The sequence below is a fragment of the Clinocottus analis genome, unplaced genomic scaffold (genome assembly GCF_023055335.1).
Source record: "Clinocottus analis isolate CAN_PGR_092001 unplaced genomic scaffold, fCliAna1.0.p SCAF_49, whole genome shotgun sequence".
Classification (NCBI taxonomy): Eukaryota; Metazoa; Chordata; class Actinopteri; order Perciformes; family Cottidae; genus Clinocottus; species Clinocottus analis.
In genome coordinates this window covers 433,775-451,585 of record NW_027176206.1, presented here as the reverse complement: position 1 = coordinate 451,585, position 17,811 = coordinate 433,775, and the positions used below count along the sequence as shown (strand labels likewise).

At 47.0% G+C, this 17,811-nt stretch overlaps 1 protein-coding gene across 16 annotated transcripts in view; it reads right to left on the bottom strand.

Moving 5' to 3' along the window:
• The window catches only part of camk2d1 (calcium/calmodulin-dependent protein kinase (CaM kinase) II delta 1), a 45,305-nt gene that overhangs the window by 13,991 nt on the left and 13,503 nt on the right, over positions 1-17,811 (bottom strand). For 4 of the 16 annotated variants that reach the window (XM_068599659.1, XM_068599645.1, XM_068599652.1 and 1 more), the window contains exons 3-13: positions 14,559-14,618; positions 13,056-13,110; positions 10,497-10,562; positions 6,964-7,036; positions 3,414-3,516; positions 2,604-2,687; positions 2,122-2,216; positions 1,719-1,841; positions 1,502-1,585; positions 1,309-1,351; positions 36-76 (exon numbers count right to left, since the gene is read on the bottom strand). In XM_068599659.1, coding sequence (XP_068455760.1) covers positions 36-76; positions 1,309-1,351; positions 1,502-1,585; positions 1,719-1,841; positions 2,122-2,216; positions 2,604-2,687; positions 3,414-3,516; positions 6,964-7,036; positions 10,497-10,562; positions 13,056-13,110; positions 14,559-14,618 — 827 coding nt within the window. Of the gene's footprint in view, positions 1-35; positions 77-1,308; positions 1,352-1,501; positions 1,586-1,718; positions 1,842-2,121; positions 2,217-2,603; positions 2,688-3,413; positions 3,517-6,963; positions 7,037-9,368; positions 9,442-10,496; positions 10,563-13,055; positions 13,111-14,558; positions 14,619-17,811 lie in introns of all 16 variants that reach the window. The other 12 variants (XM_068599648.1, XM_068599654.1, XM_068599647.1 and 9 more) reach the window with 3 other exon arrangements.

Genomic DNA, 17,811 nt, shown 5'->3' with positions numbered 1-17,811 from the left:
GGAATGAAACACAGCAGAGAGATGGAGGAACTTACTTTGACTCCGTCTGCTTTCTTGTTCAGGAGGCTCTTGGCTACTGTTGAGAAGAAGATACCAAGGAAGTCAGTGTCCAGACACACACACACACACACACACACACACACACACACACACACACACACACACACACACACACACACACACACACACACACACACACACACACACACACACACACACACACAGATTGAAAGCAGAAGTGAAAATGCAAATGAAGTCAGAAGATGAAGTGAAACTTGGTGCATCGTTAGTCTGGAAGTTGTAATTACATCTAAAGCGTTCAGCTTCATTTTCACTCCACAAGAACATGATGGAGAAACATCTCATGAAGAGTTACACAGGATGTTCAGGTTCCATGCAAATCACTGAGAGACACACACATGATGAGAGGTGGCAGGAGATCTATAAGATAGTAGAGGTGTTTATTCAGATAGTAGAGGTGTTTATTCAGATAGTAGAGGTGTTTATTCAGATAGTAGAGGTGTTTATTCAGATAGTAGAGGTGTTTATTCAGATAGTAGAGGTGTTTATTCAGATAGTAGAGGTGTTTATTCAGATAGTAGAGGTGTTTATTCAGATAGTAGAGGTGTTTATTCAGATAGTAGAGGTGTTTATTCAGATAGTAGAGGTGTTTATTCAGATAGTAGAGGTGTTTATTCAGATAGTAGAGGTGTTTATTCAGATAGTAGAGGTGTTTATTCATATTGTTGGAACATTTAAAAAGAAAAAAGCTAATATACTGTAATGTTCAGTCGGTACAGCTCAAACTAAATGATCTCAGTTGTTTTGATTGATATTTTAATGTAATCCATTGACATTAGTTTTGTATACATTCTATCAGTAATACTGAAGAAACCCACATGTTGAAGTGTAGTTGCACGAGTAGCAGCTGAAACTTTACGCCTGTAAAGAAGCAGCAGCTCACGTGAAGAAGAGCTCTTACCTCATGAGGAAGCACAGGGAGCAGGAAGAACAGAGGAAAGTTAACACCACGCGCACCTCGTCATACCAACAAGCTCACAACCAACAGAAACAACATGGCTGCAGGAAACAATGTGCTCTGGACTCATTGGTCCTGGAGAGAAACAGCACAAGTGCTCCACTCAGTCTGAACATCTGAAGATGGGACTCCTCCATCTTTCAGTCTCTTGAGAGCTGGAGACTCAAACCACAGCAGCCACACATCCAGAGTTCAGCGTCAGCAGGGACCAAAGCACAGGATGCAGCAGCACTCAGAAAGGAGACAGCAGTGTTCATGTCCAGTCCTACCTGAGAAGTTGCGAGTGGCCAGCATGGTCGTCAAGATGGCACCCTAAGGAGAGAGACAAGGAGAGAGGACGCACGCTAAAGGTTACTGGTCCATTCTGACAGCAGGACCTGAAGAGACCAGCGCCTTTAACGTGGACGCTGAGAGATTGGGTCTTTTCTTCAGCGTGGATGTTCTGCCTCATGAGGAACTCACCTTGAGTTTCCTCCTGGCGTTGAACTTCTTCAGGCACTCCACCGTCTCCTGTCGGTGCATCATGGAGGCCACAGTGGAGCGTTGCTGTGGACACAGGCAGCAGTTATTCCTCCACAGAGAGTGTGTGTGTGTGTGTGTGTGTGTGTGTGTGTGTGTGTGTGTGTGTGTGTGTGTGTGTGTGTGTGTGTGTGTGTGAGTGAGTGTGTGAGACACATACGCAGATCCAGGGGTGTTTGAGTGCATCCGTGGCCGTCACTCTCTTGGCTGGGTTGATGGTGAGCATCTTGTTGATCAGGTCTTTAGCTTCTGGAGTCACTGTGTCCCACTCAGGAGAAGGGAACTGTTGCAGGAACATGACATCATAGATATGACATCATAGACATGCTCATTTCATACGCAGCCAGCGATATGCATACGTTGCTGGGTCGCTGGCGTCTTCCTCTTTTGTTGGCACATTGCTACTTTTCTTGAAGTGTTAACAGCTAAATGTAAAAACATTGTTTTGTGTCTCTGTGGACGAAACCTCTGAGCAGGTGAATTCGTCTCAGGGTCTCTCACCTGAAAGGTCGTTCAGGTAACAACAACGTGAGGTTATGCATTGCTCTGAGGGCACAACTCACATCATACGCCCCAGCTTTGATCTGCTGGTAGAGTCTGTGCTGGTCCTCATCCCAGAATGGAGGGTATCCAACCAGGAGGATGTAGAGGATCACACCTACACACACACACACACACACACACACACACACACGATCATGAATAGCTCTCTGAGAACCTACAACTGGTGGTAATGCACCACGATGTGAACGATGTCATTGTCACAGGTGTGAAACTCGAGGGACTTAAAGGAAACATTGTAGTTTGTGTGTTTAGTGTCTTTTCTCTGTTGGAAACACACGTCTGTATTTAGTGTGTTCTCATAGTGGTGTTCCTCCTGTTCTCATCGTTTCATGTTTCATGTCTTGTTTGACAGCTCAGGGTCATCAGAAGTGTGTGTGTGACGGGCGTCGAGGCCACTTCTCCTACGTCTAGGATCCTTAAACCGTTCAAACTCTGGATGTGTTTCCTGCCGTGGTGTCTGAGTACAACCAGCAACTCTTACCGCAGGCCCACATGTCTACCGGCTTGCCGTAGGGATCTTTCCTCAGCACCTCTGGAGACAAGTACCCCGGTGTACCAGCAAAACCTGCAACACACACACACACACACACACACACACACACACACACACACACACACACACACAATACAACAAATTGTAAGAACTACTTTGATAATGACTCACTAATTCATTCCTTTAGCCTGACTGGTAATTCTTAAACTGCAGCATGTTGAAGTCCATCAGAAGGTTCGAGGACTCTTCTAAAAACAAAACATCTCACAGGAGCTGAGGATCAGCGGTCAACAAGGAAATCCTTTGTGTTGTGTAGTTTGTGTTGAAACTAAAGAGCCTTAAAGATATGCAGAGGACTGAAGTCAGAAGACAAAAGGAACGGCTTCCAGATGGAGGCTGCAGCTGGGGAAATAGTCCAATTATGTATCTGCTCTACAGGGAATATGGAGAAGAAATAGGTCTGAGATATGTGCAATATAAGAGCCGAGAGCAGTGGCTCACCTAGTCCCTTCAGATAGGTTCACTGGTGGCATTGGTAGAATAGAATACTTGAAGACGTTCATTGGATTTTTCCATTTAAGGAAATAGAAAACTAGGACAGAATTCTGAATTGTTCCATTTTCTTTCATGGGCTCTGTGAGTCTAACTGAAGCGTATCTGTCCTCTGTGCATTACCTCAGACATTCACATGCATTGATCATATTATTACATTATTTATGCCATAAATAGAAGTTAACACTCCCACAGAAAGCCACCGAGGGTCCATTCATGACAACCTGATTAGAAAGGTGCACTCACCGAACCACGCCTGCTGGTCTCCCTGCACCTCGATGGCCAGGCCAAAGTCTGCCAGTTTGACCGCCGCGCCCTTCAACTTGCTGGCTAACAGTAAGTTCTCTGGCTTGAAGTGAAGAGACAAAGAACACGGCCTTCAGCACCATGCACCAACACAGAGGTATGACTGGAGAACGAAATCATCAGGACTGAGGTACAGCCTGCAACAGCCAGCTCACAGTTCAAGCAGCAGGAAGGCTGGGAGCGATCACAGAGACATGAAGGACGGAGGCTTCACAGCAGGACGGAGAGCTGGAGGCTGAAGCAGACGTTCAGCCTCCACACAAACAGTCACTGAACATGAACATGAGCATGAAGATGAACATGAGCATGAACATGGACATTAGCATGAACATGAGCATGAACATGAGCATGAGCATGAACATGAGCATGAACATGAGCATGGACATGAGCATGAACATGAGCATGGACATGAGCATGGACATGAGCATGGACATGAGCATGAGCATGAGCATGAGCATGAACATTAGCATGAACATTAGCATGAACATGAGCATGGACATGAGCATGAGCATGAGCATGAGCATGAGCATGAGCATGGACATGAGCATGAACATGACCATGGACATGAGCATGAACATTAGCATGAACATGAGCATGGACATGAGCATGGACATGAGCATGGACATGAGCATGGACATGAGCATGGACATGAGCATGAACATGAGCATGAACATGAGCATGAACATGAGCATGAACATGAGCATGAACATGAGCATGAACATGAGCATGAACATGAGCATGAACATGAGCATGAACATTAGCATGAACATTAGCATGAACATTAGCATGAACATTAGCATGAACATTAGCATGAACATGAGCATGGACATGAGCATGGACATGAGCATGGACATGAGCATGGACATGAGCATGGACATGAGCATGGACATGAGCATGAACATGAGCATGGACATGAGCATGGACATGAGCATGGACATGAGCATGGACATGAGCATGGACATGAGCATGAACATGAGCATGAACATGAGCATGAACATGAGCATGAACATGGACATTAGCATGAACATGAACATGGACATGAGCATGAACATGAGCATGAGCATGAACATTAGCATGAACATGAGCATGAACATGGACATTAGCATGAACATGAGCATGAACATTAGCATGGACATGAACATGGACATGAGCATGAAGATGAACATGAGCATGAACATGAGCATGAACATGAACATGGACATGAGCATGAACATGGACATTAGCATGAACATGAACATGGACATGAGCATGAACATGAGCATGAACATTAGCATGAACATGAGCATGAACATGGACATTAGCATGAACATGAGCATGAACATTAGCATGGACATGAACATGGACATGAGCATGAAGATGAACATGAGCATGAACATGAGCATGAACATGAGCATGAACATGAGCATGAACATGAGCGTGAACATGAGCATGAACATGAGCGTGAACATGGACATTAGCATGAACATGAACATGGACATGAGCATGAACATGAGCATGAACATTAGCATGAACATGAGCATGAACATGGACATTAGCATGAACATGAGCATGAACATTAGCATGGACATGAACATGGACATGAGCATGAAGATGAACATGAGCATGAACATGAGCATGAACATGAACATGAAGATGAACATGAACATGAAGATGAACATGAGCATGAAGATGAACATGAGCATGAACATGAGCATGAACATGAAGATGAACATGAACATGAAGATGAGCATGGACATGAGCATGAAGATGAACATGAGCATGAGCATGGACATGAGCATGGACATGAACATGAAGATGAACATGAGCATGGACATGAGCATGAAGATGAACATGAACATGAACATGGACATGAGCATGAACATGGATATGAGCAACATGTGGTGCAACAACATGACTGTAGTGGAATAACATATAGTGTAATCACATGTAGTGTAATAACAGTGTAATATAATAACACGTAGTGTAATAACATGTAGTGTAATAACAATAAAAGGGAAGCTATACCCAGTTACATAATAAGTTCATTGTTGGGTTTGACAGTTGGTCCAGAGACCACAGAGCTGTCAGAGCAGGTAAAGGAGGCCGTTAAAGACACACACACACACGCACACACACACACACACGCACACACACGCACACGCACACACACACGCACACGCACACACCAGGATCCACCAAAATGGAATGGATGACATCATCTCATCCAGACGCTCACACGAGCTTCACAAGAACTTCAGACCACACGTTACTTCCTCATCACAAAAGAACACACATGCTCATACAATGGGCCCGTGTTTCCCATGATGCACTGCTCTCCTGGTTTTGCTTGTATTTGTATTGGCTTTGTGTTTCTGCAACGAGCCGGAGCGGCTGCCTGGCAACAGCCAATCAGAGCGCGGAGAGGACAGTCAGCGAATGCAAAACCAGAGCTGATTATTGCTGCATAGCAAGCAACTCTCAGACACACCTGCTTCATTTGGTTAAAACCAGAGCTGCAGGAGCAGAGACATGACGGCACTGATGCCCCCTCAACACATCCAGACTGCCTCATGGACCCAGAACACCAGATTCTGTTTCCTTCAGTAACAAATAGTTCTGCGACCCGGTGGGATAGAAGATGGTGTTTGAGTAGCAAACATAACCGACTCCTTCATCCTGAGCGTCATCCTCCATGGGACACGTCGCTCTGCTAATGCAACAAACCACACACTGCAAGTTGCATTTCAATCACTAGTACTGATTGGAAGAACTTAGCTCAACTTCTATTCATGCATTTACACAGTCATTTAACACCGAACAACTTGAAACACAGCGAGCTGCAGATCTCCTGAGGGTTCACTGCTGCGTGATGAATACAACGACCAATGAGCTGCGAGCTTTCATAAAACACACTTCAACAAACTCAACACAGAGCAGCGCCGTGAGCAATCTGCTCCGAGCTGTCGTATGAAATACTTTTCCAAAAAAACAACTTAAAGTCGCCCAGAATGAGCAACTAGTTCTTTTATAGATCAGAATATATATCTCTAGTTTAAATATAACTACATGCAGCAAAGTCCCTATAAACTCAATGTTCATGTTCAGGGGACTCACTAAACAGGTTCAAGGAGCCATTGTTGTCTTTTTCTTTGTGCGTTTTTACATTTTCTCCTTTTTATAAAACTCTGAACATCAAAACACAGACGCACAACATATGCTCTATTCTCATAAATATGCATAACATTTGCCTGATGTGTTTAGGCTCAACTCAATCTGAGGATATTTCTAGAAGCAGCTCAGTGAACAACCTGCTGCTTGCAGCCGTCGTACAGCGGCGAGCTCAGTGGAGGTTATGGTGTCATGGACGATATGACATCACATCTCCAGGTGAGTTGTGAAGTCACGGAGCAACATTTCAGTAGAGCCGCATCAGTGTGTGAAAGAAGAAGTCGAGCTGGAGGGAGCATGTAGTGTGGGACCAAAGGAGAAGCTCTTCAGGTGAGAGACTTACCTTGAGGTCTCGGTGGACCACGCCCATCTGGTGGCAGTGGAGCACGGCCTCTAGGATCTGCTGAATGCAATGACTGCATGCAAACACCAGGGGGCCAAGTGTTAGTGACGCCGTGAGCTGGCTGTGACACTCGGGGAGCCGCTGGCCTTGTTAGCAGAGAGATGTGCGGCCGTCCCAGCAGCCACCGGGGCGCCGGGCGGCCCTTTGCTCAACATGTGCACCCGTGTTGCCACGGTCACCGACAAAGATGGGACTTTTGTGATTATCTACAACTGTGACAACACGGCCAGCTCGCGCCCCGAGTCCCAAACAGAAGAGTGTTAGCCGGCTGGAGGCCGAGGAGCTGAGGAAGGAGCTGAGGAAGGAGCTGAGGAGCTGAGTGAGGAGCTGAGGAGCTGAGTGAGGAGCTGAGGAGCTGAGTGAGGAGCTGAGGAGCTGAGTGAGGAGCTGAGGAGCTGAGTGAGGAGCTGAGGAGCTCAGTGAGGAGCTGAGGAGCGCTGGGACTCTGCAGTCTGACCATTATTATCATTACACTACGAGAAACAGATGCAAAATGTGATCTATTCATGAATATTCATACAAGAAGAGTGTTGGAGGGCGTTGAATGTCTGCATGAGACCAGAGACACTTTATACAGGACAGCAGTGATGTTGTGTTGTAGTGTTGTGTTGTAGTGATGTTGTGTTGTAGTGACGTGTTGTAGTGTTGTGTTGTAGTGATGTTGTGTTGTAGTGATGTTGTGTTGTAGTGACGTGTTGTAGTGACGTGTTGTAGTGACGTGTTGTAGTGACGTGTTGTAGTGACGTGTTGTAGTGATGTGTTGTAGTGATGTGTTGTAGTGTTGTGTTGTAGTGTTGTGTTGTAGTGATGTGTTGTAGTGATGTGTTGTAGTGACGTGTTGTAGTGACGTGTTGTAGTGACGTGTTGTAGTGACGTGTTGTAGTGACGTGTTGTAGTGACGTGTTGTAGTGTTGTGTTGTAGTGATGTGTTGTAGTGTTGTGTTGTAGTGATGTGTTGTAGTGACGTGTTGTAGTGACGTGTTGTAGTGATGTGTTGTAGTGTTGTGTTGTAGTGATGTGTTGTAGTGTTGTGTTGTAGTGTTGTGTTGTAGTGTTGTGTTGTAGTGATGTGTTGTAGTGTTGTGTTGTAGTGATGTGTTGTAGTGATGTGTTGTAGTGATGTGTTGTAGTGACGTGTTGTAGTGACGTGTTGTAGTGTTGTGTTGTAGTGTTGTGTTGTAGTGATGTGTTGTAGTGATGTGTTGTAGTGACGTGTTGTAGTGATGTTGTGTTGTAGTGATGTGTTGTAGTGACGTGTTGTAGTGATGTGTTGTAGTGATGTTGTGTTGTAGTGATGTTGTGTTGTAGTGATGTTGTGTTGTAGTGATGTTGTGTTGTAGTGATGTTGTGTTGTAGTGATGTTGTGTTGTAGTGATGTTGTGTTGTAGTGATGTTGTGTTGTAGTGATGTTGTGTTGTAGTGACGTGTTGTAGTGACGTGTTGTAGTGACGTGTTGTAGTGACGTGTTGTAGTGTTGTGTTGTAGTGATGTTGTAGTGATGTTGTGTTGTAGTGACGTGTTGTAGTGTTGTGTTGTAGTGATGTTGTAGTGATGTTGTGTTGTAGTGACGTGTTGTAGTGATGTTGTGTTGTTGGGAGCGAGCAGAGCTGCTTGTGCTGAGTGTGTTGCTGCAGTGAGAGCTCTGCTGGACCTGAGACAGATGTTTCCTCAACAGAGAACAACTCTTCTCTTTCTCTTCACTGTTTGTCGTGGCGTCCGGTTCTCTGACTGGACCGTCCTGACTGTCTGAAGAGGGAGTGCTGCTCTGGACCGTCCTGAGCAGGACTTTTCATTTATACAGGTGTCCATGCCACACATTGCTGCTCCTCCTCTTCTTCCTCTTCCTCTTCCTCCTCCTCCTCAGGTGACGGCCTCTCAGTGCTGTGTCAGAGCACGGTGTTGGACAGCTGCTACATGCACTTTGTGCTCTACCCCACCCTCAGATACTACACCGCCTCCCGCCTCCTCTCCAGCCACCCGGCCCACAATGCACTGCAGCAGAGCGTTAAAGGCCCCCGGCCCACAATGCACTGCAGCACGAGGTTAAAGGCCCCCGGCCCACAATGCACTGCAGCAGAGCGTTAAAGGCCCCCGGCCCACAATGCACTGCAGCACGAGGTTAAAGACACCCGGCCCACAATGCCCTGCAGCAGAGCGTTTAAGGCCCCTGGCCCACAATGCCCTGCAGCAGAGCGTTTAAGGCCCCTGGCCCACAATGCCCTGCAGCAGGGCTCTGGTGGCGCTGTGTGGTGACTGGTGGAGGAGGGTGTGGGTGGGAGGCGGTGAGGGTTGGGCGTTGGATTGGTCGGGCGGTGAGGAGGCGGGGCTCCGCCCCCGGCACTAACCTTCAGGTCTCTGTGCACTATTACATTATCGTGGCAGTGATTTACACTTTCTAGAATCTGCTGAATGCAGTGACTGTGGAGGAGAAAGAGACCGGGCCACAAGAGAGGAGAGGAGAACAGGTCAATGTCAGGAAAGCAACAGCAACAGGCTGACAGAACACACACCCAACACAACAACAACAACAACAACACCTGATCGACAAAGGGAAGATTTAAAGGAAGAGTTCAATCTGCGAAATACAATGATTGACGTTTTCTTCGGGAGTGCCAAGATTCATATCAAGTTGAATATCGAGTCAAGATGATGTTAGCGTAGCTTAGCATAAAGACTGGGAGCAAGCGGGGAACAGCTCGCCTGGAGATTACAATGCTGAATCTACTTCTCAACAAGCCACAGTGCGGCACGATGCAGCGCAGTACCATGTCAATCGTGTTCACTCGTGTAGGAACAATCGTCCCAAACCTGGCAACCCGTCTGTGATGCTGCACCGAGCTGCTAGCAGCACAACGACAGCTCTTAGTTTAATCTGTCCATTAACAAAGTTGTAAACAAGTTCATCAGTGATCAGCTTCCCCGTGCTCCAGTCTTTATGCTAAGCTAGGCTAACCACATTGTCTTCACGCATCACTTTTGGGAGGAAAAGGCATCGCTGAACAGTTTCTTTAAGCAGTTTCAATAGACAAGAGAAGTACACATGCATAATGTCTTTCTTCTGTAAAGCTCTTGAAAATCAATGAAATCCACTCAGAAACAGAACAGACCCACACAGAGCTCTTTGTCTTCCTGAATGAACAATCAGAGTTACGTATATAGAGATATAGAATAGAAACAGCTCCAGAGGGTTGGTTCTTCTTTTGAGTGGATTTTAAAAGGTGAACTTGGGGAAAGTAGATCCACAATCAAAAGACCAAAGCTTTTGGCAGTAAAAGGCATATCAAAGGAAACAGCAGGAGACACTCGTCCTCTGCAAGATGGAGAGGCCTGTATGACGGAGTCATTCACATAAAAGCAGCTAATATGCAACCTCGTGGTATTGTTGTGTGCTATAGTCTGCTTGAATGTGCCTTTGATGCCGAAGCAGACTGAAGGCCTCAGAGTGACTTCAGACACAACACAGCTGCACTGACCTGGCGTCGGCTTCGCTGTAGTACTCTCTGGCCACGATGTCCTCAAACAACTCCCCGCCGGTGACTCTGGAGGAGAGACAGAGATGGGAAGTAATACGAGCGTGAGAAAGAGGTGGAGTGTAAAATCACAGATGTTGCTCTCTGCATCTGGAGAGGGAAGAGGCTCGTAATGCTGACTTCTTTTCTTCTTACCAACTGGGTCAAAGGAAGGATGTTTTTTTGCCTGCATGGTGAAATGGCTGCAATAATAACTTTCATCAGATATGAGCACACGGCATGTGGACATTGTCCTTTCAACTGGAAGAAGCTTCCATGTGTTTCCACGAGGTTATGGCTAAGAGCCAAATACATATTGCTGATGATGTCATAGTTAGCATCTGTCTCCACAGTGTTGCGCTCCACACACCATGATGACTCTGCTTTGTGTCGCTTTAAACCAATCACAAGCGTGAGCACAGACGAACCTGGTGGGAGGAGTCAGCGGCTCAGGAGGCTCAAAGTGCTCCAACCACTGAAACGAATGCAAGTACAGTTGTATTGGACATGTATGGGATGATGCCCCTGTATTCTGATTACATCCCACCAGATGCACATGTACACACCATGCTGTGAAGCTAGCATGGTGTACACATGTGAAGCTAGCATGGTGTATAGATGTGAAGCTAGCACGGTGTATACATGTGAAGCTAGCACGGTGTATACATGTGAAGCTAGCATGGTGTATATATGTAAAGCTAGCACGGTGTATACATGTGAAGCTAGCACGGTGTATACATGTGAAGCTAGCACGGTGTATACATGTGAAGCTAGCATGGTGTATATATGTAAAGCTAGCATGGTGTATACATGTGAAGCTAGCACAGTGTATACATGTGAAGCTAGCATGGTGTATACATGTGAAGCTAGCACGGTGTATACATGTGAAGCTAGCATGGTGTATACATGTAAAGCTAGCATGGTGTATACATGTGAAGCTAGCACAGTGTATACATGTGAAGCTAGCACGGTGTATACATGTAAAGCTAGCACGGTGTATACATGTAAAGCTAGCACGGTGTATACATGTGAAGCTAGCACGGTGTATACATGTGAAGCTAGCATGGTGTATACATGTAAAGCTAGCACGGTGTATACATGTAAAGCTAGCACGGTGTATACATGTAACGCTAGCACGGTGTATACATGTGAAGCTAGCACGGTGTATACATGTAACGCTAGCACGGTGTATACATGTGAAGCTAGCATGGTGTATACATGTGAAGCTAGCATGTGAAGCTAGCATGGTGTATACATGTGAAGCTAGCATGGTGTATACATGTGAAGCTAGCATGGTGTATACATGTGAAGCTAGCATGGTGCACACATGTGAAGCTAGCATGGTGTACACATGTGAAGCCATGTGAAGCTAGCATGGTGTTTACATGTGAAGCTAGCATGTGAAGCTAGCCACTTCCTCTCTGCTGACCGTACACATGAGGACGGAGGAGATGGTGAGCATGGAGAGAGAAGGGGAGGAAACCAACCGACTGCTGCAATGACACTTATAATAACACACATGTGGGAGTAATAGAGGGTGATTTATTAAATAAAACAGGCAGGACCTGCAGACTTCATTAAATACCAACATACCAATAATACGTTTCATTCTGAAGTTATTTACTCTGTGACGCTTCATGCTGGAGGCAACGAGGCAGAAAACTCACATTTTCTGCTTCATACCAACACATTGAGGAGGAAATGTGTTCATTCTGATCACATGACATCTATTGCTTCTGTCCATCCTGGGAGAGGGATCCTCCTCTGTTGCTCTATGGAGGTTTCTTCCCTTTTTTCCCTGTTAAAGGGTTTTTACTATCTTTATTTGGGGAGTTTTTCCTGATCCGATGGTTCTGGGACAGGGATGTCATGTGTACAGATTGTAAAGCCCTCTGAGGCAAATCTTGTATTTGTGATTTTGGGCTATACAAAATAAACTGAACTTGAAATTGAAACCAAGCAGCAGGTCATGTTTTAACTTGACTCTGTCACTGACATGTTGGCTTGGTCTCAAATAACCAACGCAGTATTCTAAATGCATCTTTACAGTAAAGTGAGCAGAGAAATGACTCTTCCAGACGTCATCTGGCCACATGACGGTTTGGGTACAGTGACTTATTTACTGTAGGACATCCAGACAATTTTACTACAGTGGACTTTAATGTATTTTCATTTGGTATTTAAAGCGCTCTCAATAGCAGACATGCATCATAATATAATGATAAAAAGATATGAGAGAACAACGTTATCTACCTTCTGCATTCCTGAGATTAAACTGGAGTATACCATCCTATAGGGTGTGTGTGTGTGTGTGTGTGTGTGTGTGTGTGTGTGTGTGTGTGTGTGTGTGTGTGGGGTGATGGAGCAGAAGGAGCAAAGGGGAGATGCCAAAACAAACGCAGGAGGTGAGCTGCGCCTCATCTCCCACGGTGCCGTGGCAACAGGACATGTGATTGACAGCTGTCAGCTCTCCTGAGATGTGAATGTTTAGTGTGGACCGACGAGAGGAGACGAGTAACTCACAAGTCAAACACCAGATAGTGGAATCCTTCTTCTGAGATGCTGTCATGGAGCCGCACTGTGAGGGAGGAGGCAGAGTTATTCACTGTTCACTGCTCCACCTGTCACTGCAGTAGTTATTCACTGCTCCACCTGTCACTGCAGGAGTTATTCACTGCTCCACCTGTCACTGCAGGAGTTATTCACTGCTCCACCTGTCACTGCAGGAGTTATTCACTGCTCCACCTGTCACTGCAGGAGTTATTCACTGCTCCACCTGTCACTGCAGGAGTTATTCACTCCTCCACCTGTCACTACATGAGTTATTCACTCCTCCACCTGTCACTGCAGGAGTTATTCACTCCTCCACCTGTCACTGCAGGAGTTATTCACTGCTCCACCTGTCACTGCAGGAGTTATTCACTCCTCCACCTGTCACTACATGAGTTATTCACTCCTCCACCTGTCACTGCAGGAGTTATTCACTCCTCCACCTGTCACTGCAGGAGTTATTCACTCCTCCACCTGTCACTGCAGGAGTTGTTCACTCCTGCAGTGACAGGTGGAGGAGTTGTTCACTGCTCCACCTGTCACTGCAGGAGTTGTTCACTGCTCCACCTGTCACTGCAGGAGTTGTTCACTGCTCCACCTGTCACTGCAGGAGTTGTTCACTCCTGCAGTGACAGGTGGAGGAGTTGTTCACTGCTCCACCTGTCACTGCAGGAGTTGTTCACTGCTCCACCTGTCACTGCAGGAGTTGTTCACTCCTGCAGTGACAGGTGGAGGAGTTGTTCACTGCTCCACCTGTCACTGCAGGAGTTGTTCACTGCTCCACCTGTCACTGCAGGAGTTGTTCACTCCTGCAGTGACAGGTGGAGGAGTTGTTCACTCCTGCAGTGACAGGTGGAGGAGTTGTTCACTGCTCCACCTGTCACTGCAGGAGTTGTTCACTCCTGCAGTGACAGGTGGAGGAGTTGTTCACTGCTCCACCTGTCACTGCAGGAGTTGTTCACTCCTGCAGTGACAGGTGGAGGAGTTGTTCACTGCTCCACCTGTCACTGCAGGAGTTGTTCACTGCTCCACCTGTCACTGCAGGAGTTGTTCACTCCTGCAGTGACAGGTGGAGGAGTTGTTCACTGCTCCACCTGTCACTGCAGGAGTTGTTCACTCCTGCAGTGACAGGTGGAGGAGTTGTTCACTGCTCCACCTGTCACTGCAGGAGTTGTTCACTGCTCCACCTGTCACTGCAGGAGTTGTTCACTCCTGCAGTGACAGGTGGAGGAGTTGTTCACTGCTCCACCTGTCACTGCAGGAGGGTACGCTGTGGCTTCCTGGCTGACAGGATGTTTCATGAGCACTAAGGGATGAAGATGACTCCAGTGCAGAGCATCAATATTTAATAGATGTTCTGTGCATCTGAAACATCTCCCGGGCTAAGCTGTGTATGTTTAGAAGCACACGGCTCTATATGAAGCACAACTCCTCGTGGCATCACAGCTGTGAGGTTCATAATGGAGGACTAGTCACCGATGTTGGGATGCTTGAGCAGGCGGCAGATCCTGGCCTCTCGCTCCAGCTTCTGGTGGTCTGTGGAGACAAAACACAACATGTTACCATCCGTTACATAGCTGGAGCCTCCACATGTCCACCACCAGACACCTTCACCACCACCTCGCAACATGTGCCCAACGTCCTACTGAGAAGACTTGCAACGTGACGATGTTCTTGTGTTACGCACCAAGACATGAGCCAAAGACCAGCGGTGCTTCTGCTCCAACGAATATGAATATGAATATATATATATATATATATATATATATATATATATATATATATATATATATATATATATATATATATATATATATATATATATATACATACATACACACACACACACAGTAGCTGTGTTCAGAGTTCAGTGAAGTATTCTAACTCAGTCAGAACGACGTGTGTTTCTGTGCTTAAGACTAAACTAACAAAACCCTTAAAACAGGTTGACAGATGGAAAAGGTTGAGAGAAGGAAGTCCTTACTTACATCGATTGTGGCTTATTAAACGTCACCTAGACCTAGTGTAACAATAACACAATATAATGATGAAATATGTACACAACTGGGACAGCTCAGACGCTGAAGAGGCGTCACCGAGGTCATCTCTAATTCAGATCATTTACAGTCCAAATGCAGAGGAGGAGGATGTCTTGAAGCAGACGACGTTACCCAGAAGACTGTTGAATATTTCATGAGCAGCTCGTGTTGAAGTATTGTATTATTCACTGCTGTGCATCCAGAGAGGTGGAAGGAGGAGCTTAAACAGGAAGTCCTGCCTTTAAATAACCCTGTTACTCACGGTTTACTGCAAACACGGTTCAGGAAGACCATAAAAACATAATCTATAATATATTCATGCTACCCATAACCACTTCTACCATCACTTGGATGCTCTATGAGGTAACTCTGGAAGCTGAGCGGAGACTTTGAGCCAATTCAGAAAAGACATTTTCAAAAGCCTTTCATAAATGAATGTCGTCGATCACCGTTCTGTACTTTTGTATGTTTTGCGTATCGGCTCAGCACCGTGATCAGAACCCAGCTGGTCTCTGGGCAGCTGGTGGGTTCATCCTGAGAAGCTGCTGAAGCATTAAATGCACACAGGCGCGTTAACGCTGCGCGTCCTCGGCGTCTCGGTGCTGTTGCCCTCGCTCCACTTCACCGTCGTATGAGGAGGAAAGACGCAGCGAGGCGCTTCTCGCTCATGAAGCAGCCCTGGTGGGATTCTCACTGCGGCCGCTTCTGGAACCCAAACGGCTGCAGAGCGTGAAAACAGGACGCTGCTGTTGCAATGCAGGGCGCCGTGCAGCAGCAACACGACTCATCAGGATAGACTCACTGTCAGCCTGAGCTCACATCACCTGGTCTGAACCAGAGGAAGAGGAAGCGACCCGCCGGACCTCTGAGCACCGAGCCAACAGGTGAGTAATGAGTCTGGTGCCAGGAGGCCGAGGATGTGACACAGAGAAGAAAAGCAGCTCAGAGCTCACTGCCCACACGCCCAGAGCTGTTTGTGTCCTCATCCCCATGGAAACACCTCCCTTCACATTCCCCGGCTCTCTCCTTCAGACGGAGCCAACGAGCATCACCGAGTCAGCAGGATGCGTGGCAACGTCCCGGCAGGCGCTCCGTGTCACACTGTGATATGAAGAGCTGCGTTTGACACCGCGGGCATCGCATGCTGCTCACTGGTCCAGCCTCGGACATGTGGCGGACCCCAAGGAGCCCCGCTGGGTGCTCTGTACCTCCACAGCTGCATGAGGTTTCTGTGTGGACCTTTGGCCCACGGATCAGCTGAAGTGACTGATGCATGAAGACAATGCTGCTGCTGCCACAGCAGGTTGATGTGGTCACATTGATCTAAACTCTTTCAAGCTCTGAGCTTGTAGAAAGTCTTCTTGAAGTGAACAAGCTCATGTTGGCTGAAGGGTCCGCAACAGAGTGAACATCCTGCAGCCTGAACAGCTGCAGAGTGGAAACGATCAGGAAAACAGAAATGACCTTTTGGCTTGGCAATATAATAATAATAATAATAATAATAATAATAATAATAATAATAATAATAATAATAATAATAATAATGAGGATGAACCCAAATGAGTTAGAAAGCAAAAGCAGAGTTTCTATAAGTTGTTTTCCTTGAGCACTAAACCAGCAATGCAATCAGTAAACTCCTCCTGCATCGCTCCTCGCCTCCTCGCCTCCTCGCCTCCTCTCCGGCTGGTAGGGAGCCAGAGCAGCCATCCTGAGACATCTTGAGACACACAGCTCATGAACACGGGATAACTGGATGTTTCACTGACAAGCTGCCGATGCTCCTGCAGAGCCCTCAGGGGTTCAGAGCCCTCAGGGGTTCAGAGCCCTCAGGGGTTCAGAGCCCTCAGGGGTTCAGAGCCCTCTGGGGTTCGTCTGTCTGTCTCGTCGCTGCATCCTGATGCCGAGCTGACAGCCATCATTAGCAATCACAGGCCTCGAGGCGCCATCACTGCTGGGGCTGTAATGAAGCTCTGGAATAAAAGGAGCTTCAGAGAGACATGTCCCTGTGCAGCAGACATGTCTCTGTGCAGCAGACATGTCTCTGTGCAGCAGACATGTCTCTGTGCAGCAGACATGTCCCTGTGCAGCAGACATGTCTCTGTGCAGTAGACATGTCTGCTGCACAGGGACATGTCTCTGTGCAGCAGACATGTCTCTGTGCAGTAGACATGTCTCTGTGCAGCAGACATGTCTCTGTGCAGCAGACATGTCCCTGTGCAGTAGACATGTCTCTGTGCAGCAGACATGTCTCTGTGCAGCAGACATGTCCCTGTGCAGCAGACATGTCTGCTGCACAGGGACATGTCCCTGTGCAGCAGACATGTCTCTGTGCAGCAGACATGTCTGCTGCACAGGGACATGTCTCTGTGCAGCAGACATGTCTCTGTGCAGCAGACATGTCTCTGTGCAGCAGACATGTCTCTGTGCAGCAGACATGTCTCTGTGCAGCAGACATGTCCCTGTGCAGCAGACATGTCTGCTGCACAGGGACATGTCCCTGTGCAGCAGACATGTCTCTGTGCAGCAGACATGTCTCTGTGCAGCAGACATGTCTCTGTGCAGCAGACATGTCTCTGTGCAGCAGACATGTCTCTGTCCCTCAGCGATGGCCTTTCCAGTCTCTTGGCTCTGATCCCTGCTCGCTCTCTCTCTCTGGCTCTCTCTCTCTGGCTCTCTCTCTCTGGCTCTCT